Below are 27825 nucleotides of genomic sequence, written 5' to 3'. Positions count from 1 at the left end.
TCGTCGCTTATTTCGGCCTTAAGTAACGTCGGGTCGGGGGCTATTATATATCGTTCATAGTTTATCACTCATACTCCATCAAAACGAGGATCAATTCAATCAAAAACATTAGCATTGTACTGGCGCTTTTCCTATGCATACACAAGTGCGGGCACAGTCAACCCAAATTGGGGAGAGATAACAATTGAACAACAATGTGTATTCATTGATGTGAAAAATTATATTTTCATATTTTTAGAAAACAACTTTTTCTCATATATTTTTTTTTAACAAATATTTCTCATACTTTTAGAAAACAAATCAATTAGTGCGCTTGATGATGCGCACTAATTGATTTGTTTGCACTCAATTCATCTAATACAAGATATTGATATAATTGTAGATTCCTTAATCAAACATCATTGTTTTACTGAAGAACTATATGCCATACAGCGTCGATGGAATAAATACATTATGTTCTAAAAAAGTAATAAACGGTGGTTTACAGCAACTAACAGCGATTTTGTTCAGGATATTCCAAAGAAAATTGACTTAAATGCTTTTAAAAGTTTAGAAGAATACGAAGTCAAATAAAAGCAGTTGTAAACACGATTGCTTCCTTTATGAGCTGATGATTTTATTAAAGAACTGCTCTATGATTTTTTAAAATGTTAGCTTCGGCGATTTGAACGATTTCTGAAGGCACGTTTGTAGTAGTTACAAGATAAAAAAGCATAAGATATGCGATGAATTAAAATGTTTTTATTATTTTTTGTTTTGTATAAAGTAAAATTTGAATTTCAAGGAAATTCAGAAGTTGAAAGTATGGAGCTTTAACTCCACTGGTGCAACCTTGAGATTTTAATCACTTTTTTTTGCATTTATTGCACTCAGCAAATCCTGATTTCTAGCCAGAGCCAGAGATGTTATCCTCCTCTCTGTCAAGCTTGGTAAAATAATTCCAAAGAGACATAGTTTCTTAAAGATGGTTTGGTTTGGTAGTGGTTTGGTAAACTAATCAGATTACTGAAGTAAAAAGTATAGAAGAAGATGGAAGAATCTAAATAAAAAAAAAATTTGTTTAAAGGTCTAAATAAACAGTAAAACCATTTAGAACAAAAAAGTACGCAAAAATGAATTACTTTTTTCTCACTTAAAATTAAACAACAGGAATGTAGTTTGCTACGTAAGACGCTTAGCGCATGGAACAAATTTGAACTGTTTTGCACCCTTCTGACGCAAATTCAAAGGTTGTACTCAAGCGCTGTTTTCGTGTTATTGTAAAAGCGTTTAAATTACGTTTTTACAATAACACGAAAACAGCTCATGACGCGTTTACGTCAATAGATTAAAGGGGACTTAAAAGAAAAAAAGGAAATTGAGAAATAAAGATTCAGTACTAAATTTTCTATAAAAATTGTTTTCTGAAAAGAAATTTACAAATTCAATATTAATTTTTTTAAATATTTTATAGCTAATTTAATAATTTGTTTAGAAATACAATTTTATACGAAAATTGCTTAACATCATTAGCAAAATGTTGTAAATATGATTATGTAGATCTGTTAAAATGGTAAATGATTTTGTAAAAACTTATTCTGAGGAAATTCTGTGAATTAACTTCTAAATGTTTGGATTTCACAAAAACTTGGTTGGATCCTTATGTAAAATTTGCAGTTTCGCACAAGGCTACTTTAATGAAGAAGCCTTGTTAAGTCTAATTTGCTAAAATCTGTTTTAGATAAATTTTACTAAAGATAAAATCAGTTCTGCATCGGCTATTAAAGTCGCTTACATTTCTTTGACGTAACAATCAAAGTATAAATTAAAAATTTTCTAACTTTCTCCAAGCAACGTTTAAATTAAAATTTTTTACATATTTTACCAATGGTAACGGGCCGCCCAATATCAAAATATTTACTCAATGTGCGTTATACCGAAGATTATATTCTGTAGACAAAAATGCTAATTGAATCTGGTTCCTTCTTCTCTTGTCTCTATTTTCATTTCTAAATTGCAATGAAGAAATCGGATTAAAAGTAATATACCTCTTGTAAAATCTCAAGGATTGAAAACTGATCGTTTGAAGAGACTATGTATTTAAACTAGTTCAAATACAAGAGTGTCTAAGCTGCTCCACTAACAGAATATATAATAAAAAAGAGGTCTGTAGAGAGCACGCACCAATTAACTAACCATTAACAATAATAACAATAATTCAGTTACAAATGCCCAGTATTTAACACTTCCAAAGGTGTTTCTTAAAAATTTAACACTTTAAGATAAGTTTGTTTATTTTACTGTGTTAGAATAAATAACTGAATTTCACAGAATTTCAGCTATATATACGGAGAGTTTTGTCCTATTATTTTAATTGTTAGAGAATGTTGGTGAGGAGTCAGACACTTTATATATATGTAAGTTATGTATAGCATTATTTTTAGTTATAATGTATTCTTCATTTCAAGAAACCCTTGATCAATTCCCTTCTGGAAATGATGATGTTTTCACAAAATACCAAAGTTTAACAGCTTTAGAGGAAAACCTGTTTAATTTCCCACATCGACCTATTGAAAAAGAAGCACTGAAACTTGAAGAGCTAGAAATTGTTCAAAGAGTAAACAAAAAAAGAAAAGAAACTTTAGATTTATTAGGCAATCAAGAAATAAAACCAGACTACCAAAGTGATATTTCTGCAGATGTTTTGAAGAAAGAAGTTCCAATCTTTCAGAGAGTTAATGTTGGAGAGAGTTTAGGAGGGGTATGCTTTTACTATTAGAATATTTGCATTTTATGTAAAAACTTTTCTTATTTTCTTTGATAGTTTTAAAGATTTTAGAAGATCCTGGATGTTTTCCATAAACTTATTTGTGTTATTATGTAGGATCAAAAATGGTGCATTTTAAATCTAGTTTGAATATCAAGAAGTATCATACCTTGCATAACATTTTAGATAAACTGTGTATCTATTTAGTTAATTGTATTGAAATTCAGTATGAAAAAGTAGCTCATAATTATGTTGTGGTAAATGTATAACATAAAAGGTTTCTCTTTTTTTTTAAGCTAATAAGGATTTGTTAAGCATGTTCTTGATGTTTTATTTAAAATTATAAATAATATTTCTTCAGTAAATGTAACTAATTTCTTTAGTAAATTCATTCAATAATGTCTTACAAATTATAATTGTTCAGCTAAAATAATTTAGTAGAGTAATCTTTATGATAAATTAATCCACCATTAAAAAAAGATGTGTATTGTAAAAAGTTTTATTGGTTATCTGAAAAGGTTCAAAAAGTAAATTTATGATTTGTAACTTTAGACTCCCATAGATGAGCTAAATCAAGCTGGAGAGCTTCTGTGTGAAGCATTGTTTATTCGAGCAAAGTATATGGCATTGAGTTTGCAAACTTTTAATTCAACTACAGCACGCAGTCTCCAAACTGTCAATGAAAAATACAACCTTAAGGACCTCTATGATCGAATTGCTGAAGAAAATATAGATTCTCCAAGGTGTAAGTATTTTTTCTATAAGTTTTTGTGAAAAGTTGCCCTGTTGAAAGAAAACACTGTTGTTGTTTAGTTTTTTCTTTTTAATTTTTGTGTGTCTTTATTGTACAACATTAAATAGCGATAAATGTTTTCAATACTTTGAATTAAAATATTGAAAATATTAAAACTTTAAATTTAATGAAGAGAAAATATATTTTTTAACAACAATAACTTGTTCTAAAAAAAGTTAAAAAATATTTCTGTTGAGTTTAAGAAAGCTTCTATTTTCAACAAAAGTTTAGTTTCTTCAAGTTTTCCAGCTTTCTAAATATTCCACATGACATTCTGTAACAAATAAATTTCAAATAAATCATTGACTTAGCACATTTAGTGTATAAATAGTGTAAAGTTGACTAGCAAGCGACATCTTTAATTGACCTGATAAAATTTTAACTGTAGTAGCATTCTGTCAGTTATTATTCCGTATTCTTCATATCTTCTACTCATGTCTTGTTTCCCAACTCTTAATATTACTTCTTTAATTTCTTCTTGACATGTATTTTATTCCTATGATTGCTTATTTCTCTGATTATTAATGGAATCTACATCTTCTTGTATTGAATTTTATTTCTTGCATACATGCATATATTATCTTTTTGTTCCCTAAAATTTTAAAAAGCTTCACTCTACATCTTGCTAGGTGTTCTTTTCTTAATAAAGTCTGAAATTTAAGCTGTTTTTGACATAAAATATTTGTCTGTTAAAACCTCTCTTAATACAAATTGAAATTATCCAATAGTTACCAATTAATTCTAATAATCTTCCTCAAAATGCAAATCTGACTTTTCTAAAGAAGTTCATTTTTTTTCAATTTAAGTTATTTCTCACACTTCTTGAACTAATGGTAAAGTTGTTCTTTGTTTCCTTGAAACAGTTTAATCTTGCACTTATGAGATACTGGTATTATCTCAAAACATTGGTTATAGTTGAAAGATAATTACTTTACTGCTTAAAGGTTGGAGATTTATTTTTACATGTTCTTTTACTTAAAATAGTTTGTGTTCTGAAGATATGAAATGTTTTGTAAACAAATACATAATTGAGTTATAGCATACATTATTTGTCGCTTATTTAATCACAATGATGTTTTAATTTGATTGTATCAAAAATGTATATTGTATGCTAGTACCAGAAAGCTAAGGCTCTAACTAGTAATTAGTATGCTCTTCCAAATCAATGACTTCCTTTCAGTTTTCTTCCTCTTTCCCAATCAGATGACTTGTTCAAAACTGAATTTAAATGCAGAAGTATTTAATCAAGTATCAATATCCACACATAGCATTCAAAAAAAAACTATTTGTAGTTTTAATTAAGAGGCTTGTAGAATGTGAATAATCTCCATAAAATAAAAGAGTAGATCTCAAAGTAATTATAAAAATATAAGCATTTCTTTTCACATTTCAAGGACTATTAGCATCCATTTTCATTGCCAAGTTTATAGCTTTAACAATACTAAATATATATTTTTGTAAATCAATTTGTATGAAAAAAATGTTTAAAAAAGTAATGGTGGAATGTGAAATAATTTGATAAAGTTTTGAAATCCTCCAACTTGATGTTTAAAAAGTTATTAACTATTGTAGTGCCATTCTGCAATATTTAAGCCTAAAAACTATTAGTTTTAACCCATGAATTCGTACCTGTATTTTTGATGATATGGTGGTACATTACTTGTCGAACTCTAAAAGAAATTTTAAATTGCTGTTTTGTTATGTTTATTGTTTGTTTATTTGAAAATAAAGTTGAAGTATTTTACATATCAAGCTGATGTAAAGTTCTATGGTAAATATGTAAACATTAAAAATACACATAATGCAAATGTTTTGAAAGAGAAAAATATCTAAAAAAAAAGCATTTACGAAATCTAGTTTTCAATAGTTTTATGATCACTTGTCTACCGAGATGAGCACAACAAGATTCAAACATGTGAGGCTGGATGATGCTTTCTAAGCATAAAACTTATCTCTTTAGAGATAATTTTTGTTAAAAAAGCATCATCCAGCCTCACATGTTCAAATAAGCTGCTATGTTTTTTCAAACTTTTCTTTGATCACATTGAGTCTATTAGGTCCCATTGAAGAACTCAGGTAAATGTAAGATTCTAGTCTTTGTTCAACAGATTTTGTCTTATAAAAGTTAATGTTTTGTTTTTTGAAATTCTAGTTTTTATCAAAAAAGATTTTATCTTCTTAGCAATGTGCATCCTTCAAGAAAATGAAAATCTTTCTCCATGTGGCACTGTTTGGAAGCCTTATCTTTGCGATATACCTGGTGATAGTGGTTATGAATTTGAGCTTTTAGATGGTGTGTTCAGAGTTTATAGCAATAAAAAATCTCAAGAGACATCTACTCCATCAGTTATACATCCTATGCCTCATATTGAGGAGTTTATGGAAGATCAAAAGGTTCTACTAGCATTGTCAACTCATGGACCAATGTAGCTAATTAAAAAGTTTTATATTTCTATTAGTATAAAGAAAATGCTGATGCACTATGACTGATCATTTTTGTCCCATTAAATATTTAATTTAGGTAAATTAAAAAAAAAAAAAATTTCTTTTTTGTAAATGTCTGAGGAAATGAATTGTTTTTCTGTTTTATTTTTTAAGAAAATCATTTACGTTTCGACGACTTCAATTTTTGGAGTCGAAGTATAAACTTCATTGTTTATTAAATGATGTTAAAGAAAACGCTGCTCAAAAAGAGATTGTTCATAGAGATTTCTACAACGTTCGTAAGGCAAGTTCCTGTGTGTTTTTAAAAGAAAAACATTTTTTATAGTATTTTTTCATTTAAACTTCCAGTTGTTACTGAAGTTTTTTTAAAATGTTTAGGTGGATACGCACATTCATGGAGCGTCATGTATGAATCAAAAGCATTTACTACGTTTTATCAAAAAAAAAGTCAAAACACATGGGGATGATATTGTAAATGTTGTTGCTGGAAAACCAATTACCTTATCCAATGTATGAGTTTAACTTTATGCAATTAAAGTTATTTTACTATAATTACTCAAGCCAAGCTATCTTATATTTTTTTTAGCTTTTTAAAGAGATGAATATGAATCCTTATGACCTCAGTGTTGACACACTAGATGTTCATGCTGTGAGTAATCACATCTTAAGATTTAATTTTTGATATATATTTTTGTTTGTAATTTTGATGACAGTTTCTTAATATATCAAGTATAATCTTGATTTGACAGGACCATAATATGTTTCACAGATTTGATAAATTCAACCAGAAATATAATCCTATTGGTAGGTAGGCTTATTCCATTGGTTTTGATATTAACTTTAACATATTTTTACTCAAGTCAGTATTCATTTCCTAAGTAGTAACATGCTAACTTTTTTATCTTTCTAATCTTTATATCTAATCTTTTTAATGTTTTTCCAAAAATAATGTTCATTTAATAAATCAAAATTCCCACTCAATTAATTTCCTATGATTATTTTTTATTATGAAGACTTTTAAATCTCCATATTCCCAAGAATATCTCTTTCTTAACTTCTAAAAGAATCATTTTTCTTTCATTTTTTTAGGTAAAAGTAAACTTAGAGAAATATTCTTGAAAACTGACAATTTCATGGGTGGTCGCTACTTTGCTGAAATAATAAATGTAAATTTTTTTTTAACATTTTGAATTATTCCACTTATTGTTCAGTATTATTTTGATGATTCTTATCTGCTTTTTAAGAAATCATTTTAGTATCATCATAATGATGATCTAAAGATGTTTGTTAAAGAGTTTTAAAAAAGTTTCACTGTTTCAAAATGCTGTGTTGATAAATTTTCAACAATCTTCTGTTCATTGTTTTACTTTTCAAGGTTGTTTGATTTACTTTTTTAGGAAGTTGCAGAAGACCTTGAAGAAAGTAAGTATCAGAATGCTGAAATAAGGCTTTCTATTTATGGCCGTGATAAAAGTGAGTGGGATAAACTGGGAAAATGGGCAGTTACTGAAAATGTTGCTTCATATAATGTTCGCTGGTTAATTCAAATACCCCGACTTTAGTATGTTTATTAATTTGCATTAGAGTTTATTATTTTCCTTTTAAAGTTTTTTGACCATAACTTTGTGTTGATATAATTACTGTTACCATATGAGTGGTAATAGTAGTATTAGCATTAGTATTATAATTTTTATTATTTTTGCAGTGACATTTATAAATCAAACCACCAAATTAAGAACTTTGAAGAAGTGATTGACAACATATTTCGACCTCTCTTTGAAGTGTCTGTGAATCCTTCAAGTCATCCATACCTGCATCGGTTCCTTCGTCAGGTAACACAAAGTTGGTTTTAATCAAAATTTGCATTTTAATTTTTTTATGTTGTTATTTGATGTTAAACTTAAGTATTTAGTGAAAAAATAATAATTATTTTCTGTACTTCTTGTTTAATATCAGTTTCAATTGAATTTATTTTTTTACAATCTCTGAAGAATTTTATTTTATACAAGTGATTGATTCTTTTTTTTTTATATTGTAGGTTATTGGTTTTGATAGTGTTGATGATGAAAGCAAGCATGAGCTTGTTCCTTTTACAAAAAACAGTCCATTGCCTAAGAATTGGGACTTAGAACATAACCCACCTTATGCTTATTATTTGTACTACATGTATGCAAACATTGTTGCTTTAAATCATTTGAGAAGGTAAATTTTTTTTTTGTTAGTTTCAATCATTAAAGAAAATATAATTGCATTTATTTATTACACAATAATAGAAGCTAAATTTGCTTCAAAATTAAAATTGTTTTTAATTTTTTCCATTAAAAAGATTTGGTAACACATTTTGATTGAAATTTCTGTTTCATTTAAATTTTTCAGAAGTTTAATTTTTCTGAGTAGCGACCTTATTTAGATTTTCTATTTAGAGAATTTTAAATTTGTTGAAAAACCTTATAAGTTCATAAGTCTCCAGAAACTTAAATGCTAATAATGAATTTTTTTTTTATGCATTATGAAATCAAATACTCAAGTTAATTTGTATTTCTCTTGGTTGTAGATAAATGTTATTTAAGTTCTGGAAACTAAATATGGAAACCACCATTATGGTTTGTTTTAATATTTTTATACCTCTTAAATTTTATCTAGAAAACAAGGACTAAATATATTTACTTTGCGCCCGCACTGTGGAGAGGCTGGCCCAGCTCATCATTTAGTATCTGCTTTTATGCTAGCAGAAAATATTTCGCATGGTCTGCTGTTAAGGAAGGTAGAATTGTTATTTAATACACATAACAGTTTACACTTAACAGATTTATTTGCTAAATGTCCTTTAAAGGATAATAATATAAACTACTTTTTGATTAATTTACATTGTTATTTAAGGTGCCTGCTCTACAATACCTGTATTACCTTGCGCAGATTGGTGTTGCAATGTCTCCATTAAGTAATAACAGCTTGTTTTTAAACTACCACAGAAACCCATTACCTGAGTTATTTGCAAGAGGTCTCCTCATATCTTTATCAACAGATGATCCTTTGCAATTTCATTTCACCAAGGTAATTACAAAATGATTTGTTAACCTTTATACATCAATGAAATAGTGGGTATCAAACATCAGTTAGGTATTATAGGGCTATATTTATTCAAATCATTTTTAAGTTGAAGCTCATTTTTTTCTCCTTGTTTTACCATTCAGACGTTTTTTTAAATTAGCAAGCAAATGGCTAAAAGATTTAATGAAATATGATTAAATTATTAGAAATTGTTTGATTAAGAAGTGAGTTTTCACTTGCTGATCTTCTGATGTGTTATAAGTTGGTTTCAGTTTTTTAAAAAAAATGTTTACATTTTTTAAAGGAACCTCTGATGGAGGAATACAGCATTGCAGCACAAGTGTGGAAGCTGACAACAACAGACATGTGTGAACTTTCACGGAATAGTGTACTTATGTCTGGCTTTGAACACAAGGTTTCTGACCTTTTTTAATTTTTATTTACTTTGTTCAAGATAAAGAAGTTCAGAAATACTAGTTTTTTGATAAATCTTTAAATATTGAATACAAAGATTTTGTTATTAATGATTTAGCTTGAGACATAAAATCGTTTAATATTCCTGATTTAATAAAACATTTTGATCTTCTACACATGACTTTCTCAAACTCATAAGTATTGATTATTAGATGAAAAGTATTCATCAAAATTTCCTAATAAAATATTAACATAATGATAATATCAAAAAAAACTGAGGTAAGGGTTAAAAGAATGTATTGCTATTTAGTATTTAGTTCAGTATCTTTTACTTTAACTAAAAGCTATTTACCAACTCTGCATTGAGTATAGAAATGTGCATACCTTTCAGATTGTATAGAATACCATGCTGATTCAACAACCTCACACAGTTCAGTTGTTTTAGTGGGTTTTCCGATAACAGTTCATAAATTTTCTCTCCGATACAGGTTTGATGATAACCAGCCAGTCCATAACAAGAATCTTATTTGATTGAAACCAATTGTTGCCATGTGCTTCAGGTCATTGTCTTGGATAAATACTCATTTTGTTGTCAACATAAGATAGCGTGGTATTTTGAATAACATTTTTTAAGAGATGTTGATCCACAATACTTTTAATCTAAAATAACAACTTAACAAGGAATTTCAAGTGTTACAACACCTTATTGTCACAGTATTAATAGTATTTGATCTTGTCTAGAAATTGTAACTCTCTTTCTTCCTCATTTTACACATTTTGATTTAAAGCTTCAATGTTTTTGCAACTGTATAAAATGTACATTCGACACTATCTTAATTTCTATATAGTTTCTATAAACAGTTAGAGAAATAAGTATCCGAACAAAACATTTTATTATGGAAAATAAACTTTGTAATTACTTTTCGTAGAAGTTTTAACACTCCTTCGGGAATCGTTAAATTTTAGCAACGCAGTTTAAATTACCGTTGATTAATTTTTTGCTATATAAAATCGTGACTAAATTTGCTTTTAAAATAATTATAAAAGTATTTATCAAAAACATGTTTTTCTGAAAAAAACCTGACAAAGTTTATTTTTCACAATAAAATGTTTTGTTCGGATAACTTATTTCTCTGACTGTATATTGTTTTCTATATAGTTTTTACAGAGATTTCTGAGCAATTCCTTTATGCAATGATTTGCATTGTGCATTTTAAAAGTAAATTTTAAGTTGCTAACACATCATTTTTAATTGCCAAAAACAAGATACGGTAATATGACTACTATTTTTTCTAGCATTTAAAATAACACCTCGAATTAAATAAAGTTTTGCTCGTAAAGTATATAATTGTTTTCTGTAACTTTTGAAGTATTTCGATGGAAAGTAAATTGCTATTCTTACTTTTTAATGCTGATTTTGCTTTACCTAGGTGAAGCAACATTGGTTAGGTGATAATTATCTGGTTGGTGGCCATAATGGTAACGATATAACAAAAACCAATGTACCAGATATACGCGCTTGTTTTCGATATGAAACTTTAGTAGACGAGTTACGTCTTATATCGTTAGCGGCAAAAGAAGCTTCAGCGTCTTCAATGACATTTCTCCGCCGTTCATCGTTAGAAGCTCTTGAATGAATGAACATTTTTGATGACAAGAACGAGACGCTGTGCTTGAATTTTCGAATGTTTCCATTTTCGAAAGTTTCCATTAATTTTCGTGATGACTTTTATTTCGCTTTTTGTCAGAAAATTCTAGCAAAAAATGGATTCATTTTGATAAGCTTTTCATGTTACTGGTTTTTTGTCGTCGAAAGCATTCAAAATTTATTTTTATTTGAAAAATGTTTATGATGAAAGATGAATTTCTACTATGGGAAGTAATGGTAACATCAATTTTTGATAATAATAAATTTTGCAATTTCGCTCAACACCTTTGTTAATTTATTAAAAACACTATCTGAAAAGAATAGAAAAACTTGCGTTGAGTTTTTCTATTCTACTCAATGATATTTAACTCGCGCTTCCGCAGTGAGGCAAATTTTTTGCCAGCCCAGGTTTGTTTTGCCAGCCTGAAGTGACGCAATCACTGAAAGCAAAACAAAAATGAATTATTGTCAGTTTAAATAAAACGGTTATTGACATTAAAAACTTTGAAAACTTGCTTCACTTTTTCTTACGGAATTTTCGTGAAGTTAGACATCTAGTTAGTATATATCATTGATTCTACTATACTCGTCATCGTCCAGGTCATCGACAAAATAAGAAATAGGAGTTTTCGATTTAATTGTTGGTTTGGAGGACGTAGATCGTACGTAGATTGAGAGAAGTTTTCAAACTGAAAAAAGTTATTTATTAGGTCTCAAAACCCTGTTTATTTTTAATTAAAAGAGGAAAAGACCTGTTTATAAAAAAACAAACGATTAAAAACTGTAACCAATTTACTTTCTAACCAAATAGTGAAAAACGGATACTAAACTCTCTATTATTACGACAATAGAGGGAAATAGTGTAAGCACGATGTACTCTTCCCTTTCTTGTACAAACACGCACGTTTTTTAGGATTTAACCATGCATCAGATTTAAAGAGCTTATACTAATATTTTTTTATAATAAAATGAACGGAAAAGGAAAGAGTATAGCAGTTTTCTCTTTCTTCATAATGTTAAGCACAAGTTTAAGTGAATAAGTAACACGAATATATTGGCTATATAACACTGGCTATTAATTTAGCTTTAAAAATGCTGTTGTTGTAACCGTTTTCCTCAACTGAATCCTCTTGATAAGTAGATTAGATGTGAGCCTTCTTGTGTCTTTTTGTTGCATTTTCACATTTGCTATAATTGGTTGCAATTATTGCATATTTCTATACTTTACTTGTGTCTTAGATCATCAGTGCAAATAAGATGGGTGTGTTTTATTTTGGAAAGTTAGATTCTTTGTAAAAGCTGATTAAAAAATGTTTATTACAATATTAAAACCATACGCGTACATCCTCTTCATTCAAAGTTGTTTTGTCGTGCTTCATATCACAAAATCTTTTTATTCCTTCCTACCTTCATCGTTGGCAATTGATCGTCTAACTGATCATAGTTAAACATGTTCCTTTATTTTTTAAACTCATTTACAAATCACGGATGTTTTACAGCCACACAATTCTTCTGACAGGCAAAGGAATCTGAAAAAATTAATTTAAAGTTGATTAAATGGAGATATCAGTATTTACTTTAGTTAAGATAACAAAATAAAATTGTCTTCAAATTCTTTGTGCATAACCTGTGCTTTTGTAGATGTTTAATTTCAACAAAGAAGTCTTTTACTCAAGCATTTTTAAGGTCATTTTTTTATTACTTCAAAATTTTCAAGATAATTAGATAATATGGGAAAATTTTCTTTGTAAATAAACTTAAGGTTAAATAGAGAAATATTAAATTTTTCGTTTAGCGCTTTTTTCTGAGCATTATCAAATGTTAGCACTTACAATTTTAAGAGTAAAAAATCCCAGGGTACTTTTATCGTCGTAAAATAAATCAGAATGGAAAGTAGCATTTCTTTTTAAATTATGACATAATTGGTAGCCATATCTCTTCTTTCAATTTAAAAGTCAAATAAAACACACACACACTCGCACGCACGCACGCAAACGCACACACAAAACAGTAAATAAAGTAAGTACTATTGCAAAATCGAAAAAAGCTGAAACATTTAAATATCTATAAATACTTCATCAACACACGTATTTCTCATAAGTCAATACTTTTTAACTTTTTAACATTTACACTTACAATCTGCTTGGGGAAATATTTTCTGCTCCTTACTGTTACCTTATATAAAAGCAACCATCTTGCTACCATTAGCAGTTATAAGCTACTCAGGGTTGATACACCCTGAGTAGCTAATAACTGCTAATGTTATTAGCTAACTGTTATATAACTGTTATTAGCTACTCAGGGTTGATACACCCTGAGTAGCTAATAACTGCTAATGGTAGAAAGATGGTTACTTTTATATAAAGAATATGTAGCTAAATGGTAGCAACATATTCTAACCATATTTTTTAGTGCGGATCAGTGGTATGTTGTAAGTAAAAATCATTTTCTTTATTTCTTTTATTATTCACGGATCAGTAGTATGTTGTAAGTTAAATCATTTTCTTTATTTCTTATATTATTCGCCATTTCCATCACTTGAGTGAAGTAAGGAAATTTTTTCAACAAACTTTGAACAAAAAATTCACTTTCTAACTTAATTCAATTTTTTCGATGTCGTGGTATTTATACAGAGCTTTATTCGAACTTTATGTTACAACTGCGTTAAATGGCACTTTTTGATTAGCAATTATATTTCCTCTGATAGAAAAATTATCATTTTTGCATTGATGATATTTATTAATTCGAAGTTATTATCACTTTTGATGACGTATATTACATATATTTAGGTTCTTTAGAGGGAAAAAAAGAAACAACGACCCTAATATTAACGCGGCCCTAAACCAGCACAACAGATGAGTATAATAAATCCCCTTGAACTAACAAATAACTTTCGTTGCCATCAATCTGGTATTTCCTCGATGTCTTAGTTTTTGTTAAACTTTAAATTAAAAGAACTAAAGTTATGAGCAGAAAGCAACTTCATATTGTGAATTAATAACACGCCTCATTAAGGTTTATGTTTTTTAAGTAATTTTTTAAAAAATTGACTCAGACAGATAATTCTGGCATTATTTAATCAATTAGCGAAGCTTAGGGGCGAATGAACTTTCTCTTTTTAAATCAGGCGATCTTTTCAAACTTTAATGTAAATCTTTTCAAAAACCTTAAACATTATTTATGCCAATTCAAGACAATTTACTTTTTAAAAATTTATCGTGGGTAGTCATTTTTCCGAATGGAGATTAACCCAAGAGACAGCACAACTCAAAAAAGTGGAAGCAGCTTAAACAACAGCATTAGAATCTTGATAGATGAAGAATTTAACTTCTTAAATACTTTCCCCTACGACGACAACACATATCAAGGTACGAATAATTGGTTTATAATCACTTACATTTAGCACACTTTAAATTCTTTTTTTCTTTGTTTGCATTTTTACATATACATGCATACATGCATACATGCATACATATATATATATATGTATGTATAAATGTACTTCTTATATATAATAATCTTTGTATATATAATAGTCAAAGTGGTATCAAGTTTAAGTAAATTTTAACGTTTATTATGAAAGAAATGCTCCATTCTTAATCACTTTTAGCAATAGCATTTTTAAATCATCCATTAACAAATTCCTTCTTTCAATAATGTTAAATACGCCAGAACAAGTGCAGGTGTTTTTTTAATTGAAAGTTTTCGATCACGAGCGCGCGTTTTTCTACCCGCGGAGTTGCTGGCGCCTGCGAATCTCTAATAAATGAAGAAAACTATTTAAAAGGCAAATTAAGAAATGTGTAAGTGTTAATAAATAAACGAAATAAGTTTTTTGAAACTGGGTATTTGTAAAGAAAAATTGCTATGCAAAGTAAGATTTTATCTAATAAATATTTTTTTGCGGAAGTTAACTTTCAAACAAGAGGAGTTCAGATTACTACAGAAAATGCATTCAAACGCATGAAACACTAACGCGACATTTTTATCTGTGTCAATGCTTATATTAGGTATGTGTGCAAAATTTTTAAACTATTCAAATATTTAATTATTATACATCTTTGTAAAGAGCTTTAAATCAGTATTACGATGGTGAAAATTTCATAAAAAACTAATGATTCTACTAAAAGTTATGCCCATTTAAGTGACAAAAATTCATTATAAGGAATGCTTAAGAAAACTGCAACCAACCTAAAAAATTAGCGTTCGGCTTACGGTGGTTTTATAATTGAACTTCATTGTTTAGTTTATAGCGCATAACTTTGCCTCGGTTATATTTTTATTCAACTAATAACAGAATATGGTTTTTTTTTGTGTGTTTGTGTGCAAATCACGTTTTGAATACTTTAAAAAATCACCAATATTTTAAATTAAGTTTCATTTTTCTAAAAAAAAACAATTTTTTAATGAATAAAAAAGTCAAATACACAAAATGCTCATAATTGTGAATCCCCCCCCCCCCCAACCTCTACAACAGAAGAATATTTGGTACCTTTACTGCGTGCAAAAATAGAGCATGAGCGTGTCATTATTTTTTAATGAAATTTGGCAGGTACATAGAAAATAGATATAGAAAATTGATTCAAAAGTTAGAAAAAAAACCCATCATCCCTTCAATGTCAATTCACTTCCAGAACAGGAATGAAGTTTTCAATAGCAATGAAATCACTCAAAAAGTTAGTTAGTGCAAAAAAAAAAATAAACTGCAGTAAACTTACAGCACTCTACTTTTAAAATATTATCTAAGTCAACATAAAGTTCTAAAAAAAAGACGAGAAAAATCCATCCATACGACACCTACCTCGAGCACGCGGTGAAAAAATGGTCACAGATTTTATCTTTAAAATCGGTGCCGTAAATCGCAGATACGCACATACCTACTTATATATATTTCATTTTCAAGTTTGATAAAATTATACAACTTTCGGAAATGATACTGAAATTTATATCAAGATTGCATTCGTAATCTGTTTAAATCGTTCAAAAGAAATAGCTGGCAATATAACTATACTTATTTTAGATTTAAATTCGCAACGGTTCAGCTATCAAAATGATACATTTAACAGCAGCAGCAGCAACAGTAGTGAACAAACAATATTAATAATTATATTGGAAACGGAGTTCAACTAAAAAAAAATTAAAACATCAGCCCGCGCTCTTTGTTCAGAAGAAATAAAGACTCCCTTAAAAACCCGCTCAACTTACGCACTAGTACCGAAGACATGGGTAAATCAAATCAAAAAAATGGTTGAGAATTTTTCAGGAATATGGAATTCGAAAGAGCGTGAGATTCTCCAAGAAATTCTTGAAAAAAACGGCCTGGATAAACCTAGCAAAACCCCATTTAAAGCGTTGATGTGCTATAAGACAACCAATAAAAGCGACGATTATAATGAGAAAAGGTTCATAGCATCTTCCGCTCAAAGTAATGAGGACGGTGCATTAGAAAAAAATGCGTTTAAAGGATTCGTAACAAACATTTTTCACCGGAAAGAAAAAAATCCGGGGCGAGAAAAAGTGAAAGATTTTCCAAATAACGGCTTCATGTCGTTTGAAGTATAATTGACTAAGAAAACTGTTTTTAACCAGTGTTTAAATTAATTTAAATTAATATTTAGCTTAAGTTGGCTTAAGTTTTAAGAGCAGAGAGGATTTAGTAATACAGTTTTACTCTCTTAGAAGACAGAATTTTTTTGAGTCAATTGGTAGACCACCATCTTTTTCACTTATTTGGAGTGAACAGAATATTGTTTTAAAAATCAGGCAACATAAAAAATCTTGTTTTCTATCTAGAATGGAAGAAAATGCAATTCATAATCTATTCGTAAGCGGTTGTATAAAGATTTTATCTTGAAGTACTTCACTACTTACTGGCAGTTCATAGTCTATTCACAAACGGTTGTTTAAAGGTTACATCCTAAAATATTTCCCCACTTACGAAATGGTATGAACACCTTCCTAGTTGTATAATGGTAAAAAAGAGATCCCAGAGAAGAAAGTGAAAAAATGTAAGAAGAAAGTAACAAAAAAAAAAGTATAAATCTTTCCCAATTCTTTTACTGGTTTTTGTTTTCAGAATGTTTAACGCTTACGTACTTTCCCACTGTTAATCAAAACAAAATTTAGATTTTTCATTAGTTGTCATGTTAATAGTTTCTAACTAATTTTAACTTCTGGTCAAACTGTTTTTCTAAAAGCAGAACTTATTTACAAAAATGCATAAAATCTATTCAGATGGCTTAAATATGAAAACTCTCAAAATCTATTGCTTTCTTTTTAACACTCATCTTAGTTGGTCAATTTAAGAAACGTAAGGAGAAAGATTTCAAAAAACCATCATGTAACTGATCACAAATTTTTAAAATAAATCTTCTCTGTCGTAATTACGTTTGACGAGTTTTCTCGCGTTTCTTTAGACGAGGGTTTCGATATGCATAAATATGGCAATTTACTTTCATAGCACTACGCATTTTCTTTCAAGAGACTTTAATCGACAATAACTTTTTATCTAATGATTAAATCTGCTTTTTAACAATTATTTTTCTTTTCTCTAAACTTACATGAAAAGAATTTGCTGAAGACCAAATGCATATTAAGTGCCTATAATCTATTTATAAAAAACTGATTTGGATTTATGAAGAACGGAAAATTAGGAAGGCAAAAACTTATTTTCACGATTCTCAGTCTTAAGTTAAGACTAATCACAGTAAGTTATTATAGTTAATCACAGTAAGTTATTACAGTTAATCACAGTAAGTTATTACAGTTAATTACAGTAGGTTACTACTCATAAACAAAAAAAATGGTAAACGAGATTTAATGCTTCGCTCTGCAATACAGCTTCTTTAGTCAAATAAAACTTTTTTCCATCAAGCTAAAAGGTTTCAAAAAAAAAATTTGACTGAGTGGCCAGAATCCAATTTTTCCGAATCCGAAATAAATGATCAAATTAGCAATCTCTGCAATATTTACAATATTCTGTTTAAGTTCAAGAGCCGACTTATTTCGTTAAATAAATATTATGATAAAACTACCTCTAAAAATATATTACCTAAATATAAATTTTTTAAAAATACATTTAACTACAGTATTTAACAATTTTCATACTATTTATATATTATCGAGTTTTTGAATCTAAACACGACAAAATAAGTGAATAACACTTTCTAAGAAGCATAACTATATGATAGATTTACTACGTGCTCTTTTATTCCCATGCGTTTTATTGTTCAATAAATGAGAGGAAAACTCTTTACAGACTTCATTTTCGTTTGACAAAAGAATCGGTTTTAGCAATTCTTTTCTTACTTCATCATACTTTTGCTGCATCTAAAAAAAAGTTGTGGTTGTGTAATCTCAAGATTGTCAGTATTCATCCCGGGATTCTCGGATGTACATTTTTTCTGATTCTCCGAAAAATTAGATATCTAACGTCAATGTAAAAAGTTATATACTCTTTGAATATCTAACGCCAAAATAAAAAAAGTATTAAAATTAGTAAATTTTAATTATATTCATAGCAATGGGAGGTAGATGTATAAAATTTCATGTTATCAATAAAACAAAATAAGCAGTAAAAATAAATTATATTTTTAGAGGAAGTTTGTAAATGATGTAAATTTTAATGAAAATCTTATTTGTCTGAATGAAAGTACTTACACATTGTGCGAGCTTCTTAACTTCCCGATAATGTTTTTGGAACTCTGACTTTTTATCACACTGGTCAAGTATAACAGCTGAAAAATAACAATTACACTATTTCAGTATAGAGTAGGCAGCATTGACATAATAAAGAAAAGACATCTAAAGCATGACGTCGTAAAACTTAAAACTTTAACAAGTCCAACTTTCAACTTCAACAAGTAGAAAGTGATTTTCACATAAAGGCTTTAGTTACTTTTATTAAAATATTTTAAATGTAATAACCTTCTAAACTTAAGGTTAGTAAATAATTATTTTCAATTACATTGTGACTTTACCTAAATTTTCTTTGATGTACGGCTTTTTTAGTCGCATCTCTTCCAAAACTTTATTCACAGTCGTTTGCTTATCTTGCATCACCTTCGTCTTGTCCTGTAAAAACAAACTATGCAAGTCGATGTGCTACACTTAGCTCTACGAATATCAAAACAAAAGTTAACATTAATGAGGTATGGAGTGGTTTACAACACATACCATATACAAAGAGGGATATCTTTGCTTATAAAGTATGGCTTTTAGTCTTTTTACCGATGCACTCAGAGGTAACTTCTTAACTAAAATAAAATAAGTTCGTTTTATCGGAAAAACTTTTATGAAGAACTTTATAAAGAACTAAAACGTAATTTTCTTTTAGTATTTTCTCTTACATTATTTTTCTGTCAAGTATTTACTTATTTATTTTTTAATATTAACATGAAAGTAAACTGATTTAACTTGATTTTTCAGTTTCTTCAAAATCAAAATTTTCCTCTTCTATTGGAGCAACCTGGGAAATGTAAAACTCTCCTTCAGCTTCCTCATTTAACTAAAAAAAGAATAAGCTTTTTAAATGTTATAGAAAGAATAATAAAGAGAGCGAAAATAGGAACTTTTATGAAAAAAAGAACATTTAACTTAAATGTTTACATTAGTTCAAGTGTGAGAGAGAGTGATCACCCTACTTGAGTTAGAAAAACATTTTTTGTTTTCGTTTTGTAATCTTTTCTCAATTCATCAAAATCGTTGTAAATGCTGTTATCAGGAGCTATGGGTTCATCTTGGAACAAATTGTTTTTCTTTCGAGTTTTTCTTTTCTTTATTTTATTCGATAACTTAGATTCAGAATTACTACTATTAAACTTCAAAAGTTGCAAGTTGTCACGCTTAATGCGAGGAATAGATTTATTTATAATCTTTGCCATATTTATTATATTTTTTGCTGAAGACTGGCAATTCCTGAGAAAACGTTGATTTGGTTTTTCTCTAAATAGAACCACAAAAATAGTGAGCAAAATTAACAGAAATGACTTTTTCAACCAACAATGAAATTACAGTTTTGGTTGAAAACCCAGTCCCTTAAAACCTAACTATTTTTTATAAGCTTTATTTCAATAGCTGAAATCTAGTCCATTCTAAAACTGTGTACTTTATCTTTGGAACTTTTCCTAACCAACAAATCATTCTTGCACTTTTACAATTATTTTTCTTTTATATTTAAATTAATTTATCTATCAATTACAAAATCAGTTTTTGTCTCTAGCTTTTGGGTATTAAATTCATGCTGCAATTGTCATTTGTAATGAAAGCATCATGGATGGCTAGTTCCATGCTACTTCTACCTAAGTTAATGCTATTTCAACCTCCCACTCAATCAGGAAAGTGTTTTCATCAAACACTATTCCTCTTGAAGAGAAGTTGATTAAAAATTTTTTTAACAATATTAACATAGTTAACATTCAATAATCTTGAACAATTTGTTCTATTTTATGCAAAATAACTGTAAATACAGGGCCAATTTAGTGGAAAATCCTTTTGCCTGAAAAAGAGTTTTCTGCAATTTTAGAAGAGTAAAATGTCTGTTTCCATTTGGACAACTTATCCTGCTTGTGTACTTTAGGATAAACATTTGTGGTGAGTTGGTTACTAAGGAACCTTTTTGAAGCTTTATTCACTAGATTGTTAAATAACTGGCGATTTGGAAAAATGAACCCTACAATTTGTTCTTAACAAACTTGTCAGAAAATCATTTTGGTTAGCATTTTTTTTCACAACTAAATTTATAAAATATAAAATTTAAGAAATTGAAAAAAAATTAACTCACCTAAAAACCTTAATGCCATAAATCTTTTCAAAATTTTCATATATGTTTGAGTTATTTTTGTGAATATCAATAATTGGATTTCCCCACAGCATTAATATCATTAACTTTGGCCAAGATATCAAAGAAAGTAATGAATCTTCATGCGAAATTTGATTATTTGATAAGTCTAAAGTGTTTAAGAATTGAAATGACGGGTTGCCACTATGATGTACACCATATTGGTCTGAAAATAGTAAACATTAAACTTCAATAAAACTTGCAAACACAAACGTTTTTTAAAAAACGGCTCATTAGTTTCTCAACTTAATACTATCGTTTAAGAGGGAAAATTAATGTTATTTTTACTGCAATAAATAGCCTGCAACTAATCATTAACAATAAAAATATTAAAAAAGCTATGGAAAAAGGAGAAAAAAACATCCTAAAAAATGAAATTTCTTTGTGTTTTATTTAAACAAGCCATGAAAAGCATGTGTAAAATAACAAGAATGTTAAACTAAAAAAACTTAACAACAAAACAGACCATTTCAATGAATAAGCAGGTAAAAACTTGTTAAAAACATTAATAGTGTTATTGATTACAAGGGCATTTATAAAAGTATATACTGATCTTACATGAAAAGTGAGGAATACTGCAGATTTTATTATTTCCAAGTTTAAGGATCTTTAACCTACAGAATATTAGAAAATCATATAGAACTAATCACCAACTGAATCAAAGAAATTCAATATAAACACAACTGTTTACATGCTGTTTGATAAACACCCTGAATAAAAAAAAAAAGATTTTCTCTTGTATATTAGTCAAATAGTACAAAAAATGTTTTTTTTAACTTTTTGGTAATAGTTTACCTTGGTAAAGCAGCTAAACATTCGAAGACGTTCTCTGTCAACAAATTTTCACTTAAATCCAATAGAGAGAGGAAGACAAACCTCAAGCAAACCTCAAAACTTCCTTCTACATCACTTTTTTTATATACATAAAAGAAGTTAAGCATTGAAGTTTTAATAGTAATTAAAATTTTTGTTAACAAAAATGTATATGTATAAAAATCTCTTTGTTGTTTAAAAATATATAAAAACAATGGTTTGTTGTTTCAAGTGCTTTCAAAGATGCATTAACATGACTGGTTAATTATTTATTTTCAAAATAAAAAAAGTAGCCATATTTGATAAACATACCATCTTTTTTGCATGATAAAAAAAATATATGAAAAGCAGTAGACAAAGCAACAAAGTAGCAGTTAATTGGATATAAAAGATGGCTCAAAGATCAGAAACAGGATCGTTGAATTGATACAATTCAAGAATTGTATAAGAATTACTTTAAAAACATTTAAAGGTAAAAAAATATTAACTTTAAAGTAATAAAAAGGAAAACAAAAGTTCTTATTACAAAATTTAACAAAAAAAATTTTTAATTACTTTGTCATACTAAGATTGCAAGGTGGCAGTAAAAGTGTTGATGCATGGGACTAATTTAACTTTAATAGAGTAGGTTTTTATAATATCTGTACAGGTTGAACCAACCAAAACACCTACATAAAACTTTTACCAAACTCATGCCATGTAAGATTATTTGAAAACAAATTTTCTTAAGAATAAATAAAATTTCAGACAAAATTATTTCTAAATTTTATTTTTTTTAATGATATATTAAATAATGTAGAGATATAAATGGAACTGAATGACATTTATAAAAGAATTACTAAGATGTCATCATTTGTAATAAATAGAAATATTGCAAGTAAGATTGGATATGGAAATAGTACCATTACTGTCTTTCTAAAGAAGTTTCTTAAGAAACAGCCCATTGATCTACATCAGGAGAAAAACCACAGAAAGAGAAGATGAATTGTCCAAGCATTTCTACAGATGAGAAAAAAGTAGAAAGTGGTACTACCAGAATCTCTGGAAAAATTACAAGTCATTTTTTACATGGTTTGTACAAAGTTCAACATTTATTTGTGTTTAAAGATTTTCTATGTTTGGAGATGCAATAATAAAAAATATCATCCTGAGAGCATTAAAGGGATCAAAAGAAAATGTTTTTCATGCTACAGGAAGAATTCACATGATTAATGGCATTATGGATCAAAACCAGTTCCATGAGATTCTTGTTCATCATGCAAAGCCAAGTTGCAATTATTTCCTGATGGTAACTACCTATTTCAACAAGATAATGATCCTAAGCAAACTGGAATAGCTTAGAACCATTAAAAATAGCAAGGTTTATTGATAGTATGTCTCAGAAAATTGAAGTAGTCTTTTGCTGCAAAAGGTGCTATGACCAAGTACTAATTTAAGAGATTTTGTTCTAAAGAAAATGACTTAAATAAAATAGTAATACAACATAACAACTCTGCCAATAACTTCTTTGTACTATATATGTTTGTTAAAATATTTGTATTTATAAAGCAACATTACATAAAAAATGTATTTTTTAATGTTTTGAGATTGAGTTTCTTCAAAAAAACAACTTGGTGGTTTTTTTTCTTTTCTAATATATACAGTATGCATCAAAAGTATTCATATCCCAAGTATATTACTAAATTTTGCTTTCATACTCTAACATGTTTATTCTTATAAAACTATATAAAAGTAAATATGTGTAAACATGATAGAAAAGAACAATTCTGTGTTGATAATTATGTTAAATTAGCATGTTGGTTATATTTAGTTTATAACATTAAATGTGCAATTTTATTTACAATGTAAATATTCATATCTATTGATTTATTTAGTGCTACAAGTTTATTTTTTGATTGTTTTTGGTGGTAAGTTGTTTAATTTTTTTGTCTGCACCACAGTAAAATTTAAAATATTTTAATAATTACTTCTTTTGTTTTATTTCAATGTTTGCCAAAATGCTAAGACGTGCAAAGCTAGTGTTGAAATATGTCAAATGATTGTTGATAATAATGAAAGTGGCTTAGGGTATAGAAAAATTCCTCAAAAATATAGCAAAAGTAGAGCAATAATAAAAAGTGTGCAAAATACACCACATTCAGGCCCCCCACCAAAAACAACATCTGCCAGAATTACTAAAGAAAAGCTAAGCATAAGCATTTCTGAATGAACAATACAACCTAGACTTCAGTCAGTAGTGCTTTATGTGCTCCATGTCACAAAAAAAACTTTTATTTCAAGAAAAAATAAAATGGCTTTACTAAAAAATACTTTTCAAAGCCGCTAGATTTTTGGAAATCAGTTTTCAGATGTAGGAAGTAAATTTGATGGAGTTGGTAATTTAGCTTAATTTAAAGAAAGAATAACAAAAGCTGGATATGTAAATATTTCACAAAACAACCTTAATGCCTCCAGCAATACATAAGGATCACTGGATCAATTTGTCTCCCAATAAGACAAATTGATCCAAAATTTTTTGGCTGGTTTTTTTTGCAATTGACTCTTTGTGTATATATATTTATAGTTTTCCATAAAAATCAAAGTTTTATACAATAAATATAAAAAGAACCTTTGAACTTTAAAACTCTCATAAAACTTGTCAGGTAATATTTTGATTCCACATCCACATAACAAAAGTTCTTCTAAACTTTGCAGCTTTCCTATGTTGAGTAAAGCTTTCATACTAAGACAGTTGTAAGACAAGTCTAGCTTCTGCAGAGAAACAAAGTCATTGCAATTAACATCCATAAATTTTATGTTATTTGCTTGAAGATACAACTTCTGTATATTTCGAAATGTGCTAAAAGATTCTAAACATAATTTATCAAATTTTTTTTATCAAGAAAACGGACAAAGTATAACCAAGCAGAAGGTTTTTTTATTCTCTATACCGAAATATATTTAAATGTTTTTTAAACAAGAAGCAACTATTTTGTATAATTCAGCATTCTAAAGAATCATCAAAGATGCACATTAAATGAGAGATATTTATATTGCATAGCAAATTGATTAACTTTAACTAATTGTGTTTAGGGCATTCAAAAATTTTAGCTACATAGTAAACAAATTTAATGATGGTAGACATACACATAGATTTACAAAACATGGATAAGTACTGGTATGTAAAGTTCATTAACGAAGTTTTAAAGTTATGGTTTCATCCTTACTTATGGTTGTTAGTTGGATTTACAATTTACAGAAAATGCCAGACCATAATTATCACAAACCTAGAGTTAGGTTGTTGTCACTTGCATCAATCTCAGAAACATTTTCAAACAAACTGAAATCTGTATTCGCTGACTGCAGAACAAGTTAACAAAAAACTGAGAAAATAATTATATATAACAACAATAGAGATTACTTTTTATACTAAGAAGAAAAAAAAATCATATAAAATATTTATCCATAAACTTACAGGGTGAAGTGATCTTCCACTAATGTTTAAAATATATAATTCAGAAGGGTCTTTTAAGCAAAATTGTTTCATCTAACAACAAATCATACTGATAATCAAATAAATAACAACAATAACAACAACAACAATAATGATAATAATAATAGTAATATTAATAATAAACAATCAATAAACAAATTATTGCAAAATGTTTACTCACAATGTATCTTATCCAATATAAATTTTTAATAGTTTCAAAAAAATTTCATACCAAATATTCTTTAGAAAAATCCAATCCATTATTATCATCTGATGCTACAGATATATTTAAAAGTTTGATTTTGTTATTTCTTTTAGTACAAAAATCCACATACCATGCACCTCCTACATTGAATAACCATTTTGTGTGTATAATTGTGTGCATAAATGCCTGCATATATACAAACTGTAAACTTATATATATATATACATATACATATATATATACATATATATATACATATATATATATATATATATATATATATATATATATATATATATATATATATATATATATATATATATATATACATACATACATACATACACACACACATATAATGTATGTATATATGTATATATGTATATATGTATGTATGTATGTATGTATGTATGTATGTATGTATGTATGTATGTATGTATGTATGTATGTATGTATGTATGTATGTATGTATGTATGTATGTATGTATGCATACAGTGTACACATATAATGCACAGTAATAATAGAAAATTAAACAGCTAATAAAAAATATGTACTAACCATTATTTTCAGTAAACTTAGTTTTGCGGACAGGAAAACATTTATAAGTATAAATAGCTAAAGCCTTTGATTTATTTTGAATACAAAATGATTCCATAATCAGATTTGATCTGTTTAGCATCAATATAATGCTGGTATATTAATTTAAACTATCAATCTGCATAGAGTACACTAACTTAGATGACAATGTGTACATGCTTGACTAATAACAAACTAAATATGGAAAAATTTAAATTAAATCCAGTAAATTTGACTAAATAAAAAAATAAATAATTAGTATATTAGAAACCAAACTTGAAAAGTTTGGTTCCTAGAAAAGTAATTTTTAGCTTAAATTTATATAATTACAGAAAGCTCCAAGATAAAAACTCTAAATTTTAAGGAACAAAGTGGTGAATTATGAAGCAATCTTAAGTGTCCAGGAAATAATTGCATTATGAGCATTAGTGATATAAAAAAAAAAAAAAAGAAATTATTCCAATATAGTCAATTACAACTGAAGCATTCTTTTCTAGCAGATTTTGATTCTATGATGAAACTCATGAAACTTATGATGCAATTTAAAATTCATTAAATCTTAAGTTTTATGTATGGCAATATAAAGAACATCTTGAAAGATATTAAGTCTTTTGTTTCATGTTAATATTAAAAAAAACTGTTTTAAAGAGAGCTTCTTTCCTTTCTTACTTAAATATAAATTTAAAAATACGCTACAGCAACTTTGCTTCGTACGTTTTAACGGGACAAAAAAACTGATCCACATGTACACATAGAAACATAATGTTTATGTTCAAACAAAGCAAAATATCATTGCAGACGCTTCAGCACTCTTAGATAAATACAGGAAGTTTCAATTCACTAATTATTAACCGTATATTTCTTATAGCCAGATCAATGGTACATCTAGCCTGTTAACCAAAATGCCCAAAAAATAAGAAAAATAGATAAATAAAAGATAAATGGGAATAAAAAAATTCATCAGTCAATATAATTTTTGTAGCCAAGTTCTACAAAAATTATAGTATGGGCATTAAAACTGCAGTTTCATTTTCAATCAACATTTGTTCAATGAGATCAAATTAATTTCACTCTAAATACGATGTAATAAAAAAAAAGTACCCTAAATGTTACTCCGATTAGAATAGAGTAAAATGGGGTCAAATGAAATAAAGAATTTTAATTAATTTTTTTTTAAGAGAAAAAGGTTTTTAATTTTTTTTTTTTAAAGTTGTATAGGAATTTGAGCTGTATTTAAATATATATATATATATAATCAAGTAAAAAAAGTTTTTAGTTTTTTAAGAAACTTTATTAAATTGAAAAAAAAAGTTATTTCATTCTACCCCCACATTCGGGGAGAATGAAATACGCAAATCTAAATGTAATTAAAACAACACTTAATTAAAAAAAACAAAAAGCAACCTATAATAACAATTAAAAAAACAACCTAATAAAAAAACTTTATTCTTGTGATGATGTTGAGTCGTAGAGAGGTACTAGAGGCTGAGCTGAGTTGTCACTTTTGCGGCACTTTTTGGTGCAATAAAACTCAACGCCTTTAACATATCGCTTTGGTATGTATCTTTGACAAAGCCAAACCTTGCATTTAAAATTTTCACACTGGTACAATTCTATATTTTGACTTGTTGAACCATCGCCTTAAACATTACGGCACTTTTTACTCTTGAATTGGCTAGTAGCTGTTAATGTTGTTGGAGTCGCTGTTGTTGCTTGGTTTATTTGCTGCTCGTCATTAAAGCTAAGCTTGCTTTGTTATTTAGCTTGCTTTGCTGCTTTTTTGCTCTCAGCATCTTTCAATTTCTCAAGTATTTCAGGTTTAT

At 28.0% G+C, this 27825-nt stretch overlaps 3 protein-coding genes across 7 annotated transcripts in view; 1 reads left to right on the top strand and 2 right to left on the bottom strand.

Moving 5' to 3' along the window:
- Positions 1 to 27825, bottom strand: part of LOC145191037 (uncharacterized) — a 258530-nt gene that overhangs the window by 88719 nt on the left and 141986 nt on the right. The gene's annotated exons all lie outside the window — the stretch shown is intronic.
- LOC149882187 (AMP deaminase 2-like) lies at positions 1892 to 11379 on the top strand. The gene is made up of 15 exons (XM_090066551.1): positions 1892 to 2740; positions 3299 to 3491; positions 5722 to 5965; positions 6138 to 6267; positions 6363 to 6494; positions 6571 to 6633; positions 6734 to 6788; positions 7074 to 7150; positions 7382 to 7545; positions 7690 to 7816; positions 8023 to 8186; positions 8628 to 8748; positions 8865 to 9038; positions 9340 to 9450; positions 10880 to 11379. The coding sequence occupies exons 1-15, from the start codon at positions 2429 to 2431 to the stop codon at positions 11084 to 11086; spliced, it is 2274 nt and encodes a 757-aa protein (XP_089922677.1). The 5' UTR covers positions 1892 to 2428; the 3' UTR covers positions 11087 to 11379.
- On the bottom strand, positions 17804 to 26717 carry LOC145191033 (uncharacterized). 5 transcript variants are annotated; one of them, XM_090067453.1, is made up of 14 exons: positions 25985 to 26717; positions 25453 to 25565; positions 25203 to 25274; positions 25015 to 25087; positions 24357 to 24597; positions 21731 to 21844; positions 21494 to 21549; positions 20879 to 21101; positions 19740 to 20040; positions 19513 to 19603; positions 19273 to 19352; positions 19077 to 19170; positions 18757 to 18833; positions 17804 to 18426 (listed from the first exon to the last, which is right to left on the bottom strand). In XM_090067453.1, exons 1-14 carry the CDS (start codon positions 26103 to 26105, stop codon positions 18277 to 18279), a joined length of 1806 nt encoding a protein of 601 aa, XP_089923579.1. In that variant the 5' UTR covers positions 26106 to 26717; the 3' UTR covers positions 17804 to 18276. The 5 variants fall into 5 exon arrangements, 4 of the variants coding, with proteins under 4 accessions (XP_089923579.1, XP_089923580.1, XP_089923582.1 ...); XM_090067454.1 differs by having other exon boundaries at positions 18123 to 18426; positions 25453 to 25626; XM_090067456.1 differs by having other exon boundaries at positions 18123 to 18426; positions 25453 to 25611.

This window comes from Hydra viridissima, unplaced genomic scaffold, assembly GCF_058129835.1.
Source record: "Hydra viridissima isolate aposymbiotic clone 2 unplaced genomic scaffold, HvirCarnegie_v1 scaffold_11, whole genome shotgun sequence".
Lineage (NCBI taxonomy): Eukaryota > Metazoa > Cnidaria > Hydrozoa > Anthoathecata > Hydridae > Hydra > Hydra viridissima.
This window is presented reverse-complemented; position numbering and strand designations above follow the sequence as displayed.